General features: G+C 35.9%; 2 protein-coding genes across 2 annotated transcripts in view; both read right to left on the bottom strand.

Annotated features, from left to right (window-relative positions):
- Window positions 1–914: 914 nt before the first annotated feature.
- LOC129273646 (tripartite motif-containing protein 2-like) lies at window positions 915–10,118 on the bottom strand. The gene has a single exon (XM_064107545.1). It carries the CDS (start codon window positions 9,963–9,965, stop codon window positions 7,878–7,880), a length of 2,088 nt encoding a protein of 695 aa, XP_063963615.1. The 5' UTR covers window positions 9,966–10,118; the 3' UTR covers window positions 915–7,877.
- A 2,258-nt stretch (window positions 10,119–12,376) lies between these two features.
- LOC129272516 (disintegrin and metalloproteinase domain-containing protein 12-like) overlaps window positions 12,377–16,473 on the bottom strand; it is a 50,634-nt gene continuing 46,537 nt past the window's right edge. The window contains exon 19 of the mRNA XM_054909651.2: window positions 12,377–16,422. Coding sequence (XP_054765626.2) covers window positions 15,597–16,422 — 826 coding nt within the window. The 3' untranslated portion in view covers window positions 12,377–15,596. The remainder of the gene's footprint in view (window positions 16,423–16,473) is intronic.

The raw sequence follows: 16,473 nt of genomic DNA, 5'->3' as shown, positions 1-16,473 counted from the left end.
TAAGGAAAAAAAATGAGTATGACGTCATTGCTACGGACTGAATAATTGTTCCTTTATCATAAAATTTATATACAGGAAATTTTAATACTTTGAAATGGAAATCGTGAATTTATCATATATCATTCAGGCTCTGTTCTAAATGAATGAGATTTTACCTAATTCAATATTTATGTATGCTGAATAAAGTAATTTGAAAATCTTATAGAAAATCTCATATTTTTGTCATAATGCATCATCAATTCGTAAAAGGGATCGGTCGAAATAACAAACGTCATGGTCGTATTAATGAAGGTTCGTAACACCCAAAACAAAAAAGGTAAAAATCTTACAAATTATTTTTAAAAATTAACAATTTTTTTTTTTTTAATTCAGTATGAAAAAAATTACGATTTAGTTTCGGGCTCATCATAAATATGTTATTTTAACCAATAAGTGTTAATGTATTTTCATGGAAGGACTTTCGCTAATACTTATTCTCTATTTTTTTCACTGCCAAAAAGACAATTTAAAGCAAAATTGGTACTTACTAGAGCGTAGAAACCATTGTTGAAAAAATATGACCAACTTTTTAAAATTTTCGATGTACTAACTTTTGGCAATTTTATTTTTGGAATTTTCATATCCTCTAAAGTACCTTATAATCAGACTGCCGTATGAGTAAATTTTCCAAATAGATCTATCTATTTCGTTATCATGATTATCATATACGTTTTAATTTGTTTTGGAATTGAGGTGGGATAGTATCTAAATTTTGTTTATTCAAATATTTATCATGTTGTTGCATTTTTCTTCCCAATATACATTTGCTGACTTATAAAGTGTTATGTCATCGCATCTTTCATACATTCTCACATAAAATACAGAAAACAGATTTGTACAAATAAAAAAAAACACCACAAAAACACAAGTTATCATATTGGGTCAAATCATTTGTTTAATTTTGCACTGAGTATATCAGCTAAATAATATCAGACATTTGCGTGCTTATAAATATTCACTGTAATATTTTAACTAGCTTTTCATTATCATTACGACATAATTTGAAAATGCAATACATAGTAAATATTTGTTCTCATTTTTAATAAGTTAACATCTTATTTTTGAAGTAACATCTTATCATTGCGATACATCTTGCTCCTGATTGCTACACCGTTTGATGACATGTTAACAAGAACGGAACACCGAGGTAAAGAATTAACACAAGCACTGCAAAATAATGGTGTTAACTTCACCACCGGTGTTTAGAGAGGACTTTATACTGGTGTTAAATCAATGGTGCTATAAATACCGACTGGTGTCATTATAACACTCAATATCAATATTTGGTGTTATAATCAAATTTCATATACATGGTGTATTTTTAACACAAAAGGGTGTGGTACTCTCAGAACACAGATTTCTGGTGTATTTAACACCGTAGTCTTTACAGTGAACGCATGAAAAACATACGTGGGTGCTAATGATTTGTGTATATCGTGGGATATTTATGGGGGAACAGAATTACAATAATGACGAGAGGAAGCAAGCTGGTATATAAGCCGATCATTACCAAATACAAACAAAACGATATAACTCGAGAAAATTTACATTATTTTTTATCTCTTCGAGTTTTTTCATCGCGGAATAGAAGTTATGATTACAAACATCTCATGGGATGTCGCTTACCCAACTCTAAAACATTTAAATCTCGAAGCCAGACACATTTTCCTATTTTGAGAACAATTACAAAGTTATTTCACGGTAAACAATGACACATTTCCCATAAACAGAAAAGATACGTTTTGAATAGTTGTCTTTTGGGGAAAAATATTTATTTTTTTCCAGCTATCGGTGCTGTTTTTGTTTGTCCAAACTCTTGAATTAGCTTCCAGTTTGATATGCAAAACATTTCCTTCGAATACAAGGCGTTTGAATGAATGTAATGCAATGTAACAATTTACGATGTGGATTTTTCTATTTTTGTTCCAGGCTGTATTATCATATCATGAAATTGGAAAGCTATCAATAAATAATGAATGTCTGAGTAGCTGATATTGATTTCCTTTAAAAACAAAAGTTTGCCTTGTTTTGTAATCAATCAATATTGAAAAGAAACCAGTGTATTTCCCAGTTTGTATTATTATGAAAATATAACAATTATAAATCAACAATTTGTCATGAACAAATAATTTGGTTATAAATATTAGCACTTTTTTCACTGTTTTATTTTTTTGGGACCATCTTACCACAGCACATCTAATAACTATTTTTACTGTTACCTATAGGCCATATAGATTTTTTTATTACCAAGACTAGGTTCACAATACAGTCGTTTGATAACATAGATATATATCTCTATGTGTGATAAAATTTCAAGACTAGGCTCACAGTACAGTCGTTTGGTAAAGCTTATAGCGGCACAGTACACACAACATACATTGACTCTATAAGACAATATTTTACGTGCAATTTAAAATCATTTACTCCTGATTTATGTACATCGACTATAAAAATATAATATTTTCTGATGATCATGCCATACTCTTTATACATTCCAGTTTAATTTACAATCCATTCCCAGTAAACTCTAGTCAATAATCAAATATCTCCTCATCTCGTCATAGATAAACAACTTTAAAACATACTCGGGATAATTCCTTTTCGCATTCTATTTGCTATAATGTGTTCAAATTAATTCTATCTAGATTTTTGAAATATACATACTCGATTTGATATATGCAGCCTTTATAATTTCATATTAAACATAATTTTTATTAACATTTTCATGCTAATTTACACGTACTTTGAATATATTTACATAATTTTAAATAATTCATTTGAGTAAATATCAGTACTATTTCTATATCGATTCAAATCTATTTAATACTCAATATTGTATCTGTTAATTCATCTATGAAGGCAACCAATATGATCTCAATTTATTTGTAAATATTCTTCCAAGGTATTAGAAATAACAAAATTTCGAAGAAGTTCTATGTTTACTCAGTACACCTTAGTGATAAACGAACAGTTTACTGAATCTATAGTGGAAGAGAACGGAAATAATTTACAACAAAATAAGATAAATAAATGTGGAATGTAACACGTTGATGAAGAAATAAAAACATCCATCCTTAAATCATAATCACTTGCCGCATGCTTTGTGATATTTACTGTCTTATATAATCACGTCAGTTTATAGAGACAGATCCGGGAGTTATATTAACATTTTTACAAGCAAGGACTACTATAATGTATCATGCGTGGCTGTAAAAACACCCTAATGAACGACCCCGGCGATAAAGCATTACCAAGCATTGAGCTCCATACATTACGGATTCTGTATGAAGTAACAGTCAGTGATGCGATCCACGCATCTTCCATGCACGCATACATAATGGCGCCATCATCATCGCCGAGTGACCGTACATTTGCATTAGGATGTACGTAGTAAAACGCCAAATGGACGCTCCTAATACCGCACCTTACACCTTGGGACCTTATATCTTCCTAGAACTAGTAGGGGTGTGTATTGCGCATACCAGGAGATGATGGGGTAAATAAAGGCATACCACATCATAAGGGGTTGGAATGTATCAACTGAGGTGTATCAAATTACCGGTATCAGCATAGGGGTAATACGATTCCCTTATGGATATGACTTTGGGAGTAACAAGATTGGTTGGGAGTTGTTATTATCCTAATTGGGGTAATATGTGTGCCCCATGTCCATATAAATATATATATATATTTATATAAAGTATGCCCCAAGCATGGATGGCGGGAGGGGGGGGGGTAGCGATTCAGGTCTTGACATCAGCATCAATAATATAGCGCACAATAGGTGCAATGAGATTATGCGTCCTGATAAGAGTGTGGTGCAAAGACTACGTTCCTGTGCATTTCTTTATCACAAGAGACAAAAAAAATGTACAAATGCCCAAAGTCAAACAGGCACTTTCCCTCTGTTTACAATACAGAATATTATATTCTTATGTATAAAGTATGTTTTAAAACTGGTTTCAGTGCAAAGGTTGACGAAGAATCCCGCATGCCTCTACCAGGTCAATGAAAGTACATGCTTGTCGACTGTTAACCGGCGCCAAAGTCTATTTCGATCGATAAACTAATCTGCTATCAGCTCGATGCATACTGTGGCTACTGCACTATAATCCAAATCCGCAAATTTAATATCCCAAACCTCTAAATGAAATTAATAAACCGAAGGATATGGTCTCCGGTTTCACCAACACCCAATGGGCATTCTTGTGGATAATTGTATTTGCATGTATATGGTATTTCAGGTTTTGGATGTAAATAATGAAATTCCTATCGTACTTGTAAAACGCCCTCGCGCTGATTGTTTTTACCGTTTGTTACCTTGCAAATTGTTGACTGTTTTCGCGGGCAGAAATCTAACTCAATATGTTGGGTCTACAAATCAGACACAAAACAAAAGTCATGCGAAAAATATTTTGGAAAAGCGCTGGAGCATTCCTCGGATCAAATAGGAAACAATATAGTATATGAATGCAGAATAAATAATGAAACCAAACAGTGGCAAACATTTTCTCATTCCTATTGTTAAGATGACGCGGGTTCATTAATGAAGGAACAAATTTCTCTTTGCAACGTTGATGATTAAAATGCAGAACAAACATAATTATTTTTATAGTTTATCACACTCTTATGAAAATTTATAATCTTCATGATCTGCTTTGTTTTATCTGTATTCATATTTCCTTCTTAACATGTGACGTAATGAAAATGACGTTAAAATTAAACAAATCCTACGAGTGGGTATACAAGCACTGCAAAATTTGACTGTAAGCAAAAATAAAGTAAACAAAATCAAGATATATTTCAAGTCATAAGTGAGCCACAGCTATTTTCCCAATTTTATAAGACCTTGTCAATTAGGTTTAAGGTAAAGTCATTAAGTCATGCTGCAATATTAAATATCTGTTACCTAAATCCGAAACAACATTATCTCTTCAAAATGTGATTGCAATGAGGATTTCTATATTCATATCGAGTCGCATTGCAGTATTGAGAGATTATGTGTTCCGAAGATAAGAATATTAAGAAGGATTATACCACATGGTTTCAATTATCACTCCTTGATCTACCTAAAGCTACTGTGAATATTACCTTTCCAATTTGCTGTTTATTTCATGCATCCCCTAACATAATGGTCTTTTTATGCATTTCTATTAAACATGTTAAATGAATATGACTAATCACTCTGTTACGCACTCGTACTTGCTTCACCTCGACTGAAAACAAACAAAAAAGTCAGGTTTAAACCACAATGATTAAGTTATAACTTCGTTGTAGATATAAAACAAATAAAACGAACAACCTGATGACTATTATTTTCAATACTTGCAATAACCTTTTTCACAATTTTATTGCAATCGAAAAAATCTTTCAAAATGAAACGTGGACGGCTTTCAAATCCACTGTAAAAAAATATTGGGTAATAATTTTACCACCACGAATAGAAGGTAATTATGTGTCCTGTCCAACCAGTTTGGGGGCAGTATTTTACTCAATGCGGGAAGCATATTGTCCAGTAAGGTTAAAAAACAAGCAGAAATTACTTTACAATGGGCAAAATTTCCATCACGCTGGATAGATAAAAATGCCCAAAAGAAATGCCCAATGTTGGTTGGAAACACACTTGTACCCAATATTTTTTAGAGTGTCCAAATAATCCAAGTTTTATGTTGTTACAATGTTCACACCGAGTCTACTTTTTATTTTAGGCAGCAAGAAGAATTTCTACACTTTATAATTTGCGCTCGAAAGAACAATATCGTGAAAGCAAATACATTACAATTGTCATGCATGGCTTCCAGCAAAGCATAAAGGCGTTTGAAATGAAAATGACCTGTCTTTGACTAACAGCTTATAACATAATGAATAGCTTCCTCTCATTCATAAATGTAATCTCCACATGCCCCAAAATACAATCCTGTAAACATGAATATGACGAATGTTTGCCCGAGATGAGATCAGCATGGAATGAATAATATCACGGAAAATTTCCATTCAATAATTCATTCTTTTTGACCGTGTACTGTAAATAAAGCATCCAGTCATAACGTATTGACTTTGACACTGATGTACAAGGCGTGTTCACACGGTGATATATTTAGTTCTTTTATGCAGCTGTATAGAGTATGTGTATAACGCAAAATAAAAGCAAACTGTGTGACATGGACTTTTGATTGCCACTATTAAAAGCAGTAGTGTGAATTGCCCTGCAAGAAGTACGAGGACATAGATATATCTCTTATAATGGCACACAAAAGGACAATATTATGTTAAATTGTTATTTTGCAATACATGCCGTTGAAGCAAGGTCATTATTATTAGTCACATACAAATTAGTCATTTTGTAAACCAGCGATGTATTCTACACCGATGAGTGTTTGTATTCAAATAATTTCCATATTTATTGGCGTAAAGGAGTCGTCGATGTAATGTGCCTGTATAATATGTTTTTTTTATAATGACCTGGGGTATCATAATTATAACCAGATTTAGTAGTTATTTATTTTTCATTTTTTACAAAATGACATTTCAGTGAACCTTAAACCTTCCATCTTACTTTCTCATTATAATTTCCTGAATGATTAAAAAAAGAAGAAATACATAAACTCGTTTTCCTTTCTTAATAATGCGCAGAGTATTATTGATTTTTCACAAAGGAATCCCAGGGAATGATCTTTCAATCACTTAATCCCCCAAACAGCCGTGGTTAACCTCGTAATATCAGATAATAATATTCTCTGCAAAAATCGCGAAACTACAGATCCAACACCAAATGTCGATATTATCCTAATAATGACGCATATTCAATTTATTCCATACAATGTTTGGGTCTTTATTTGGATTATCATAATTTACTTGCGTTAATCTGTTCATATAGTCTAAATTTAGTTGGTATCTTAAAGTTTGCTTAATTGTAGTCAAGGTGACCCATGACAAGATAGACGTATCACCATCAAGAAAGAGAGAGGGAGAGTTTTATATATATATATATATATATATATATATATATATGAGAGAGAGAGAGAGAGAGAGAGAGAGAGAGAACAACAGTATATAACAAAAAAATCCACGCAGCCGCGTGAATACAACAGTAAAATTGATTTTAAAAACGACATAAGTAAATAAAATGTATTTTGGTTGCGTAAATATGAAAACTAATAAATAATTGAACATTGATATTCTAAGAAAAAAATATTTGTTAAACAAACTTCGATTTTATAAAAGCTTTGAAAAAATAATTCATTTATAATATATCTGCCAAATAAAAATTAAAGTAACAAATATTTCATATTTGTTTAATTAATTTACAAGTACCTCTGTTCCTATTTTTTAACCAGCTTGCAAAGCGGTTATCGTGAACAAAGCACCCATAATGTTGATATGGTGTCAGGTTGACATATCGTACATTCATTTGGATTTCGCATCAAAACTTCAATGTAATCCTTATAATGTTCATTATTTTTCTAATTGTTTTCTCTAACATCTCTTTGTGCCCCAATTTACTGACTCTGTGATATTTTATTGTACCGGTAATTTGCGTCCCCTTTGATTAAAAAGTTGCGAAATTTTATGTCTGCTTTTTTCCTTCCAAAATAATTCTGTTTCTAAAAAATGGTGATCATTACCTCAATTTCCTCAATATGCTCATGCACAATGTCAAACTTTTTTAGGTATGAACGTGGAGTTATTATATTTTGCTGCATTACATCTGGTGGCAAACAGCAGTGGCATAAATTCTTACCAGTCACATATGGTGTATATATTTGTTTTCTTACTGAGACTAATGATTAAGCATGTTAAGTGCGTTTTTGTGATAGATAATCATGGGAATGTTTACTTCAAACCCAGCTTGAATACCTAAACATGTTAACACAGTGAGTACCAAGATTAGTGATTACAAGCTCTCCACTTGATGCCATAGCCATACCAAGAGGCCCACTTAGACCATCAGACTCATTCAGAAGATGACGGATAAACATTCCTTCAGGAGAGAACAACTGTAGCCTGTCGGCACAATCAGCCACCAGAATGTTACCTTCTTGGTCGGTACAGACTCCAGTGGGACCGATGAATTGTCCATTACCAGAGCCACATGATCCAAAGGTGTGTAGGTGGGTGCCTTTGAAGTCGAAGATCTTGATGCAGTGGTTGCAATGGTCGGAAACAATGATACGGTTGTTGCTGATGGCGACGTAGCGAGGTTCGTTAAACTGGTTGTCGGCGTCACCACGAGAACCAAAGGAACTGATGAGATTTCCGTCAGGATCGTGGATGGTGATGCGGTGTTTCCCAATGTCAGTGACCACCACGCGCCCATCTTCGGCGAGAGCTATTCCATATGGCTGCTTAAAGAGGCCGTTGTCACCGAAGTGGAGGATGTACTGGCCATACAAGGTCAGCTTCTGGACACGGTGGTTGTATTCATCGGTTACATACACACATGGGTCATCACCTGCTGTAATGGCAATGTCCAAAGGAAGCTCAAACTGACATGGCTGGCGCCCTCTCGAGCCGAACTTACACTCAAACCTTCCCTTGTGATTGTAAACTTGGATACGGTCATTGTCGCGATCCACTATGGCTGTGTACTCACCATCAGCAGTAGAAGCAACACCACTTGGCCAGTCGAACTCTCCAGCTTCGTCTGTTTCATCTTTCAGGTGGAATAATATCTGGGGTTTCTTCAGCACGGACTCTTTAGCAGTTCTCTTTGGTGATTTGGGAGCACATTCAGATAAAGAACTGTCGTCAAGTTCAGCTGAATCGATGGAACATATAGATCTGGTATCAGTGGCCTGGGAGAGTTCACTGAAAGTCTTATCACCACATTTGATTTCACCTAGCTGGGGGAGGGAGTGGTCAACGGCACTTTCCTTTGCCTCAAAATACAGGTTACTCAATTGCTCCATTGTAAAGTCTTGTTGAGGAGAAACCACGGCTAGTCCTTGTAATCTTTCAATAACCTGATCCTTGATCGACAGAATGTCCAACTCGGATCCATGTCCAAGAGCCTTCTCGGTGAAGTCAAACCCACTAAGAAGGTTATCTAGTCCAGATTGTAAACTCCTGCGGTGGGCGACTAGCTGCTGCTTTCTACCTTGACAAATTCTTGCTAACCTGTGTCCTAGTTCCTGCTGTTGCTTACGTAACAGCGACATGATATCTTGGAGAGTCCTCTCTATGACATACTCAGCCTGACCACGATTTGCCTCAAGCTGAGCCTCCACTTCATCCACTCCCCGAAGAGCCTCCTCGAACGTTGCGATTCGATCTCGAACATTCTTCATCAGACTATCGATGGTGTTTTTATGTCGGGTCACCTCATCTTGAAGAAATGTATGGGAGTGATCCTTATGTTCGATTAGTATACATTCTCGGCAGATGGGAACGGTGCAGGATTCGCAGTAGAACCGGACCGCTTCGGACTGATGCTTCGAGCAGATGATCTCGCGTTTGAGAAGCTTTTTATTCTCAGAAGCGGGAACGGATATGATGTGATGCTTTCGAGTGAAACGGGCGATTCGGTGATCGTGAGATGGTGCACAATCATCACATAAAAAGTCGACACATTCCAAGCATCTGTAGTGAGCTTCAGCAGGGTTTTGACCGACGCATATGGTGCAAACAGCTTTCCTCCTCGGCCCTTCATCCTTGCGCGGTGTAAATACATCCGATAGATTCAGTATGAAGAAATTATCAGCCAGCCCGGAGACGCCATTTTCAGGGAGTTCCGATTCCTGCCGGCATAGAGGACATCTGATTGTGTGACTTCCATCTGGAGCGTATCTCAATAAACATGCTTCACAAAAGCTATGAAGACAGGGCAAGACTTTCGGTTTGCTAAATCGTTCGAAACAAACTTGACAAAGAAGGAATTCTTCACTGATTTGACTGAGAACAGAGAGCTGTGAAAGTGATGCCGCCATTTTTACAGTCGTACGTTGCTCATAATGCGGTCATGCAATGTAGAAGTGATGCTCGCTTGTGTCTCTCTCGTTCAACCGGTCTTTGCGCTGATGGCTAAAAGTCGTCTGCTAGCTACGTCAGTGCATTCATTAACATCTCTGATTTGCAGACGACACGATACCCATTGCCTGGCTATCGTTCGCGGAAATGACCTCAATGCATTGAATTATCAGCGAAAATGACCACGCCCCTTTCATGGGAATTTACACAGGTGGCGCTATGCATAGTAGAAAAAAGTAATGATAGATCGGGCTGTCAAATAGACGGTGGTTAGCTTAAAGTGAGATGCATCTACATTGATGGTGCTGATCAGAAACTCATCTTTTTTTTTACTTTTTACTAATATGTGATAGCAAAATTAACAGGCAGTATAACAATAAGACCTACTTGTAAATACAAATTTGGGGAACGAAGGCGTCACTCTCTTCCAGATCAGCCATACTATCAGATGAGACTCAATATTTTGTTGTTTTCACTTTAAGTTTCGACATTCACCTTTTTTAGTTTGCTTGCGTAGCAATACCCCCCCCCTCTCTCTCTCTCTTCCAACCGATGTTATTTCCTAGGCTCACAATGCCAGTACCCTGTGTCGAGTTTTTGCTCTTGTTGAAGATAAATATTTCATCTTGAATCTCCCTTTTTTTTTAAACAATGACAACAATGACATCCGGGAGTTCAGACCTTCTCTCAACAGAGACGGGGGCGATACAAGCTTCCGAATGTCTACGACCCGACCATCGACCATTACGTCACTAAGGTCAAATCGGGTCACATCGCTGATGAAGGTTGCAGTTAGCAGCCGAAAATTTCGAGGTAACTCTTCGTTATTTTCTGTTTTTTGTGTTGTGAACCAAAGTTCAACAATATCGTTATCTTTTACCAACACAGATGAACTTTCATGATCGAATGACTGTTCTTGGCAACATAAGTGTTTGTGAGTTGCCCGACCTATAGTTTTAATAAATGAAAATGCAAATTAGCCTATCGTTTAATTTTCGATTAACTGGTTGGAGCCATGGGTCTTACAGAAAGAAGCATGCGTGGAATTATTTTGGTAGCCTATAGCCTGTATCCCTTTATTGCTTCTTCATATCCCTACTGTTGACACGGCATTGTTGGCACAGGGACGTGAAGTATCTGTAACAAAACTTGTTAGTTCTTTGTCAAATAGATTTTGGATTGATCGGTGACGGTGAGTCACCATAAACAAATTAATATGGCCTTGACCCCTGGACACATAATCGGATATCCAGACTAAGAAGTGAGTAGCACGAGTGTCATCTTTTAATAGGATGGTAGGTATATTATATATAGGGGTAAGATAATGGGGTGAGGTCACTAGCGTACCTACGGGGGGCAGACTGCCCCCCTGACGAGTCACAACCCATGCAGGGGACATATCCCTGTCCCCCCCCCCCCTGACGAGTCTTGAAGACCTTTTTTTTCCCAAATTTTTTTCTGGTACGAAATCCTTAATTTGTGGTTGAAGACCTTTTTTTTTGTGCTTGTCAAATCTTTTTCTGGTACGAAATCCTTTATTTGTGGTTGAAGACTTTTTTGTTTTTGTTTGCCAAATTTTTTGGCGGACGAATTTGCCCCCCCCCCCCCCTGTGGAAAATCCTAGGTACGCCACTGGGTGAGGTCAAGTTTCAGTATTGATCTGTCTGTATTACTTGGTCCTGGTAATGCCGTTGCATGTAAAGTCATTTTGATGATGAAAGTGCCACTTATAAAAGATCAATCATCCGGTGCTTTCTACATAGGCCTCCATATCAGATATTCACTCTCTCTTTCTCTTTCCACATTGCCTTTTCTCCCTGCCACTTTCACACCCTTTATTTCATTTCATTTCATTCATTTCATTTATTTCCATTTCTGGTAAAAAAACATTCAAATGCAATCAAATATTTACAAAAGAAAACATATGAATACAAATACCAAGAATATGGGGGAGCCAGCAGAGGGGGGGGGGGGTACATTTATGTCTGGATTGTGATGAGTAAATTATAAAGTACTTAAGATTCCTTCATGAGATGCATTTTATACTTTCGTTTAAATGAGGCAATAGATGGGGACATTTTTATATTATGTCCTCTAATCCTCACTCTATCCTTCTTCCACCCCTTTGCCCTCTCTCCCTCTTCCTTCCCCCCCCCTTATTTTTGGCTCTATTTCATAACTTCCCATTTTTCTCCACTTTCTTGTTTGATATCCCTCCTTCCTCTTTCTCATATATATCACTCTTTTCATCTAATTTTGTTTACCTTTTCTTTCTGTTCATCTCTCTCCACTCAAAATAATACTCCATGGTAACCAGTGACCTCACAGAGATACGGCTCCAAAAACTATAACCAAGATAAACCACTTTCCGTAATTTTGTTAAATATAAAATGCTTTATTCTCCACTTCCCATCACATAATTGCAACAATTTATCAATGAGATGTTCATATTATCACATTACGAACCATACATATTCACTATGGTTTCTCGACACAACATATTACATTTCAGATATCTCAACAAAATTTTCTGATAGCTTTTACAGAGCAACAGTAAATCTGCAGAAACTCCACAGACTTGTTAAATCTCGAGCGAGTGAAATTCATTAATTGTAAAAAATTAGTCATCACTGAAATATATTCCAGAAATTTAGTGACATGTTTCGAAGGAACTGTTCAGATTTTTTTGTATAAATGCATCTTTCATTCCTATAGTACCTTCTGTTATGAACAGAACAAAGACATATACATGAAATACATAAATAATGGAACAATATTGGGATGACTGAGTTCTTTAAATTAGCCCAGTTCTCAAGAATGAAAACGTTCAAACCTTGGTCTAATATCTTAACAAAGGGTAGAGAACAAATACAAAGACTTTGTATATGTTATTTACATAATTTTGTTTGTCTCTTACTTTTAATAATGATCAAGGATATCCTTGGGCTTATCATTTCAAGACCTCTAAGGCCAAAGTACAATCGGTTAACAAAGGGTTACAAACATAACTTTAAAGAACATATCTTACTTACAACATAATGTCTTGTATAAATAATATGATTCATGGAGCTGATAGTATAAAGTTAAACATTTTAAAGTTTTTCCAGTATCTTAATTTGTAAGTTAGTGAGTAATACACAGGGGTTCAATCTGGCAGAGATGCTTAATACCACCAAAAAGATTTATATGGAAATTACAAAAAAGTGAATAAACTGATTAAAAATAGGTGACTGGATATTTCTAAGTTCATGTGGTAAGCATAGCACATTAGATGAATCATATCTATGAATATTGAAAACAAATCTATATTTTACTATAAATACATTTTGAGTTGGAAAAAAAAATATCTGAGATGTAGAGGCCTACTAGAAATGAAGCCAGTTTTCATTTCTAAAATGAAGACAAATATACCCTGTCCAGCAAGGATACTGAAAATAACAAGAAAAGCAGCAAAAAACGGAATGAACAAAATGTATATAAAATATAACATTACTCAACAGATATTAAGCATATACTGTACAGTGTACATAATAAAAATGGTAATACAAATGAAATAAATCTTCAAATCTGAAAAAAACCCTCAAAACTTCCTCGGGGAGTGGAAAATGTGCGTATTAGATGAATGGGCAAGTCTGATTGAATCTGATGACAGTGGTATTAATATGTGGTATTAACTTTTAAATACATTCATCATTCTCAAAATTGTTTCAAGCATATTTTAAAAACATTAACTAGGTCAATGAAACAAGATGAAAATTATTAGTGACCATTTTTTATTTGTCATAATGCCCAAAAGTCTCCTCCACTTTTGGCACCCAATTTTACTAAATTGCATTCTACATGAAAAGAAAATCCTATCAATCCCCAAACCTAACCCCAGAAAAACAAAATATCATTAAATCAAGGTATTCATACACCCCTCCAAAACTTCAGCAAAGGGACGAACAACATTCTAAAGATAAGCCATGGCAACAGAATACCACAAAAGCAGACAAAGATTTTGTTTTCCAAGATGACTTTTTGAGCTCAGCAGCCAAAATTTGCTATGTTTGTAGAATTGGTTTATTGAATGCATTTTAGGGCAGTTTTTCCAGTTCTATTTAATTCAAAAGCCTCAATGTCTTACATTGTTTCAGCACAAGATATTACCGTTATTCATTACTCACACACAAATACCAGCTAGGCCCTGTGATATCAAAAGATGCAATCAATGATTCAATCAAGCATGATTGTATGTCAATGGCAAATCATGCACAAATAGTTACAATCAATCATAAATATCAATTGCATCTCTTTATGTAAAAGTCTCTTAGATAGATAACATGCTTCAGCATGATACAACCTGGGTGGAGTTTCATAAAGCTGCTCGTAAAGTTATGCACAACTTCACGGACAACTGGAACATGTTCTTAAGTGTTAAGTTGGCTACGTAGAGATGAATCATTAATAACAAGGAAGGGTCACCAGTAGTGTGTAAAGAGTAATTTGTAAACTTACAGTTATAAAGATGAGCATTGGACTTAATAAGGTTGCTGTTGTTTTCAAATCATTAAAAAAATAATCAAATCACAGCATTTTTTTATTTAAGATAAATTAAATATAACTATATTTACATACCTTGTTCGTTTCACAGATTTTGCTGCGCATGTACCACATTGACATTTTCATGTATTCGGTTTCCTATTTTTTTTTCACACGCAGAAATTTTCCATCGAATATTGAATTTTAATTTGGACAAAATAGATGTGAGAGGTGGAAAAGTTGAGATGTGCGCTTCACTGTGAATACCCTGTAATATACCAAAAATGGGTGAAATGTACAATTTTACTTAATTAAATCAACAGATTACTGAATTCTGTAATTTCTTCCTCTTGGGAATGTTTAGAGAAGTCCCTTGGAAAGTCCCGCATGATTTTAAAACCAACCAGAATATGAAGTGAAAGTGAAAAAGGGATATTGGGCAATTTTCTGTTTTCTTAATGACGACTTTGCACCAGGTAATATACCAAGCTGTTATATTTATCATCACAATTATTAACATAAAAAGGAATATAATTAAATATAATAATATATTTTTGAATTTTCAAAAATATCAGACAAGGTTTGATAACTAACTAGCATGAAACATTTAGGCAGATGCTTTAATCATTGCAAAATGTCGACTTACAGTGGTTTACAAACCAGAAAAACATGATTTTTTTCATAAATACACATACATGAAAGAACAGAGTTATCTTGACAATTCCATTATGGCAGAAATCAAAGGCTTTATGGTATGGAATATAACCAAGCAGGTAAATTTCAATATTTTATTAATGATGTTTAACATTGTTATCTGGCATTTGGTGACAAATATCTATTGCACACACAAAAATTTGTATTGATTTATTTTCAATCAATACTCTAAAGGTTTGTAAAGATTTCTGCCATAATGGAAATGACATTCTGCGCAACACAGGCAGTAATATCTTACAACCGAGAAAAACATACAATATTCGTCTTAAATACACTGGAATCATAGAAAAGACCTAAAGTACCGATGATAAAGTGTTCATTAATTAATAAAAGCCTACATCATTGAGATGCTATCGTCATACAACAGGGTCCTTCTTGACAGGTGGTTTAAGAGCAGGTGGCCTGGATGGTACACTTGGTTTGTTTGGTACAGCTGGCTTTTTGGGTGGTACTGGTTTAAGAGCTACAAGGGGTTTATCTGGCACTGGCACCGACTTCTCTCTTGCGGGGGGTTCCGAGACTTTACTCGTCGGTGAAAAGTTCGAGCTTTCGTCAAGTTCTGTGGAATTGTTTCGATTCACGTTTGGTTTTGGCCTCGTAACAGGGGTTGGTCTTAGGGGTACCTTTGGCACCGTTGGCTTGAGGGCAGGTTTTGTGGGTAGTCCTGGCGGTGCAGTAGGTTTCTCGGTGTTAGATTCTATAGGAGGTGGTAACCTGAATTGTGGTTTGGCACTAGATGGTACAGAGGGAGGTTTGGGTGGTACTCTGATGGCTTTTGGAGCTGGCGCCGATACCTGAGGAGCACTCTTAGCTGGGCTAGGAGGCTTGTTTAACGGTACAGGAGGCTTTGCTGGTTTTGGTGCGGGCACTGCTTTCAACGGTGCTATACTTGCAGTTGGTTTTTTAGCTGGCGCTACTGTCGGTGCAGGCCGGTGGACTATAGGTGTTGCATGAGTTCTTGTCGGTACCGGTGCTGGTCGTGCGGGTGTGATAGCAGCTGAAGATGCACTTGAAGGAGGGAATTTAAAGACATTGGATGAGTCGTGTAGATGTGTGTGGTGTATCGTAGGTTTCACAGGGGCAGGGCGTGTAGCGCCAGGTGCAGGGCGTGTAGGACCTGGTGCAGGACGCGTAGGCCCAGGCGCAGGTTTGTCTTGACTGCGATAGTTGCTTGATGAATAGCTGAAAAGAAATTTTAAAATGTGAATTATAATTCAGTAAAAATGTCACAAT

The sequence above is a fragment of the Lytechinus pictus genome, chromosome 12 (assembly GCF_037042905.1).
Source record: "Lytechinus pictus isolate F3 Inbred chromosome 12, Lp3.0, whole genome shotgun sequence".
Taxonomy (NCBI): Eukaryota; Metazoa; Echinodermata; class Echinoidea; order Temnopleuroida; family Toxopneustidae; genus Lytechinus; species Lytechinus pictus.
Note: the sequence above shows the minus strand (reverse complement) of the source record. Positions and strands in the feature narration are given on the sequence as shown.

Coding starts and splice junctions, on each gene's coding strand:
- LOC129273646 (XM_064107545.1), bottom strand. CDS start 9,965: ATGGCGGCATCACTTTCACAGCTCTCTGTTCTCAGTCAAATCAGTGAA.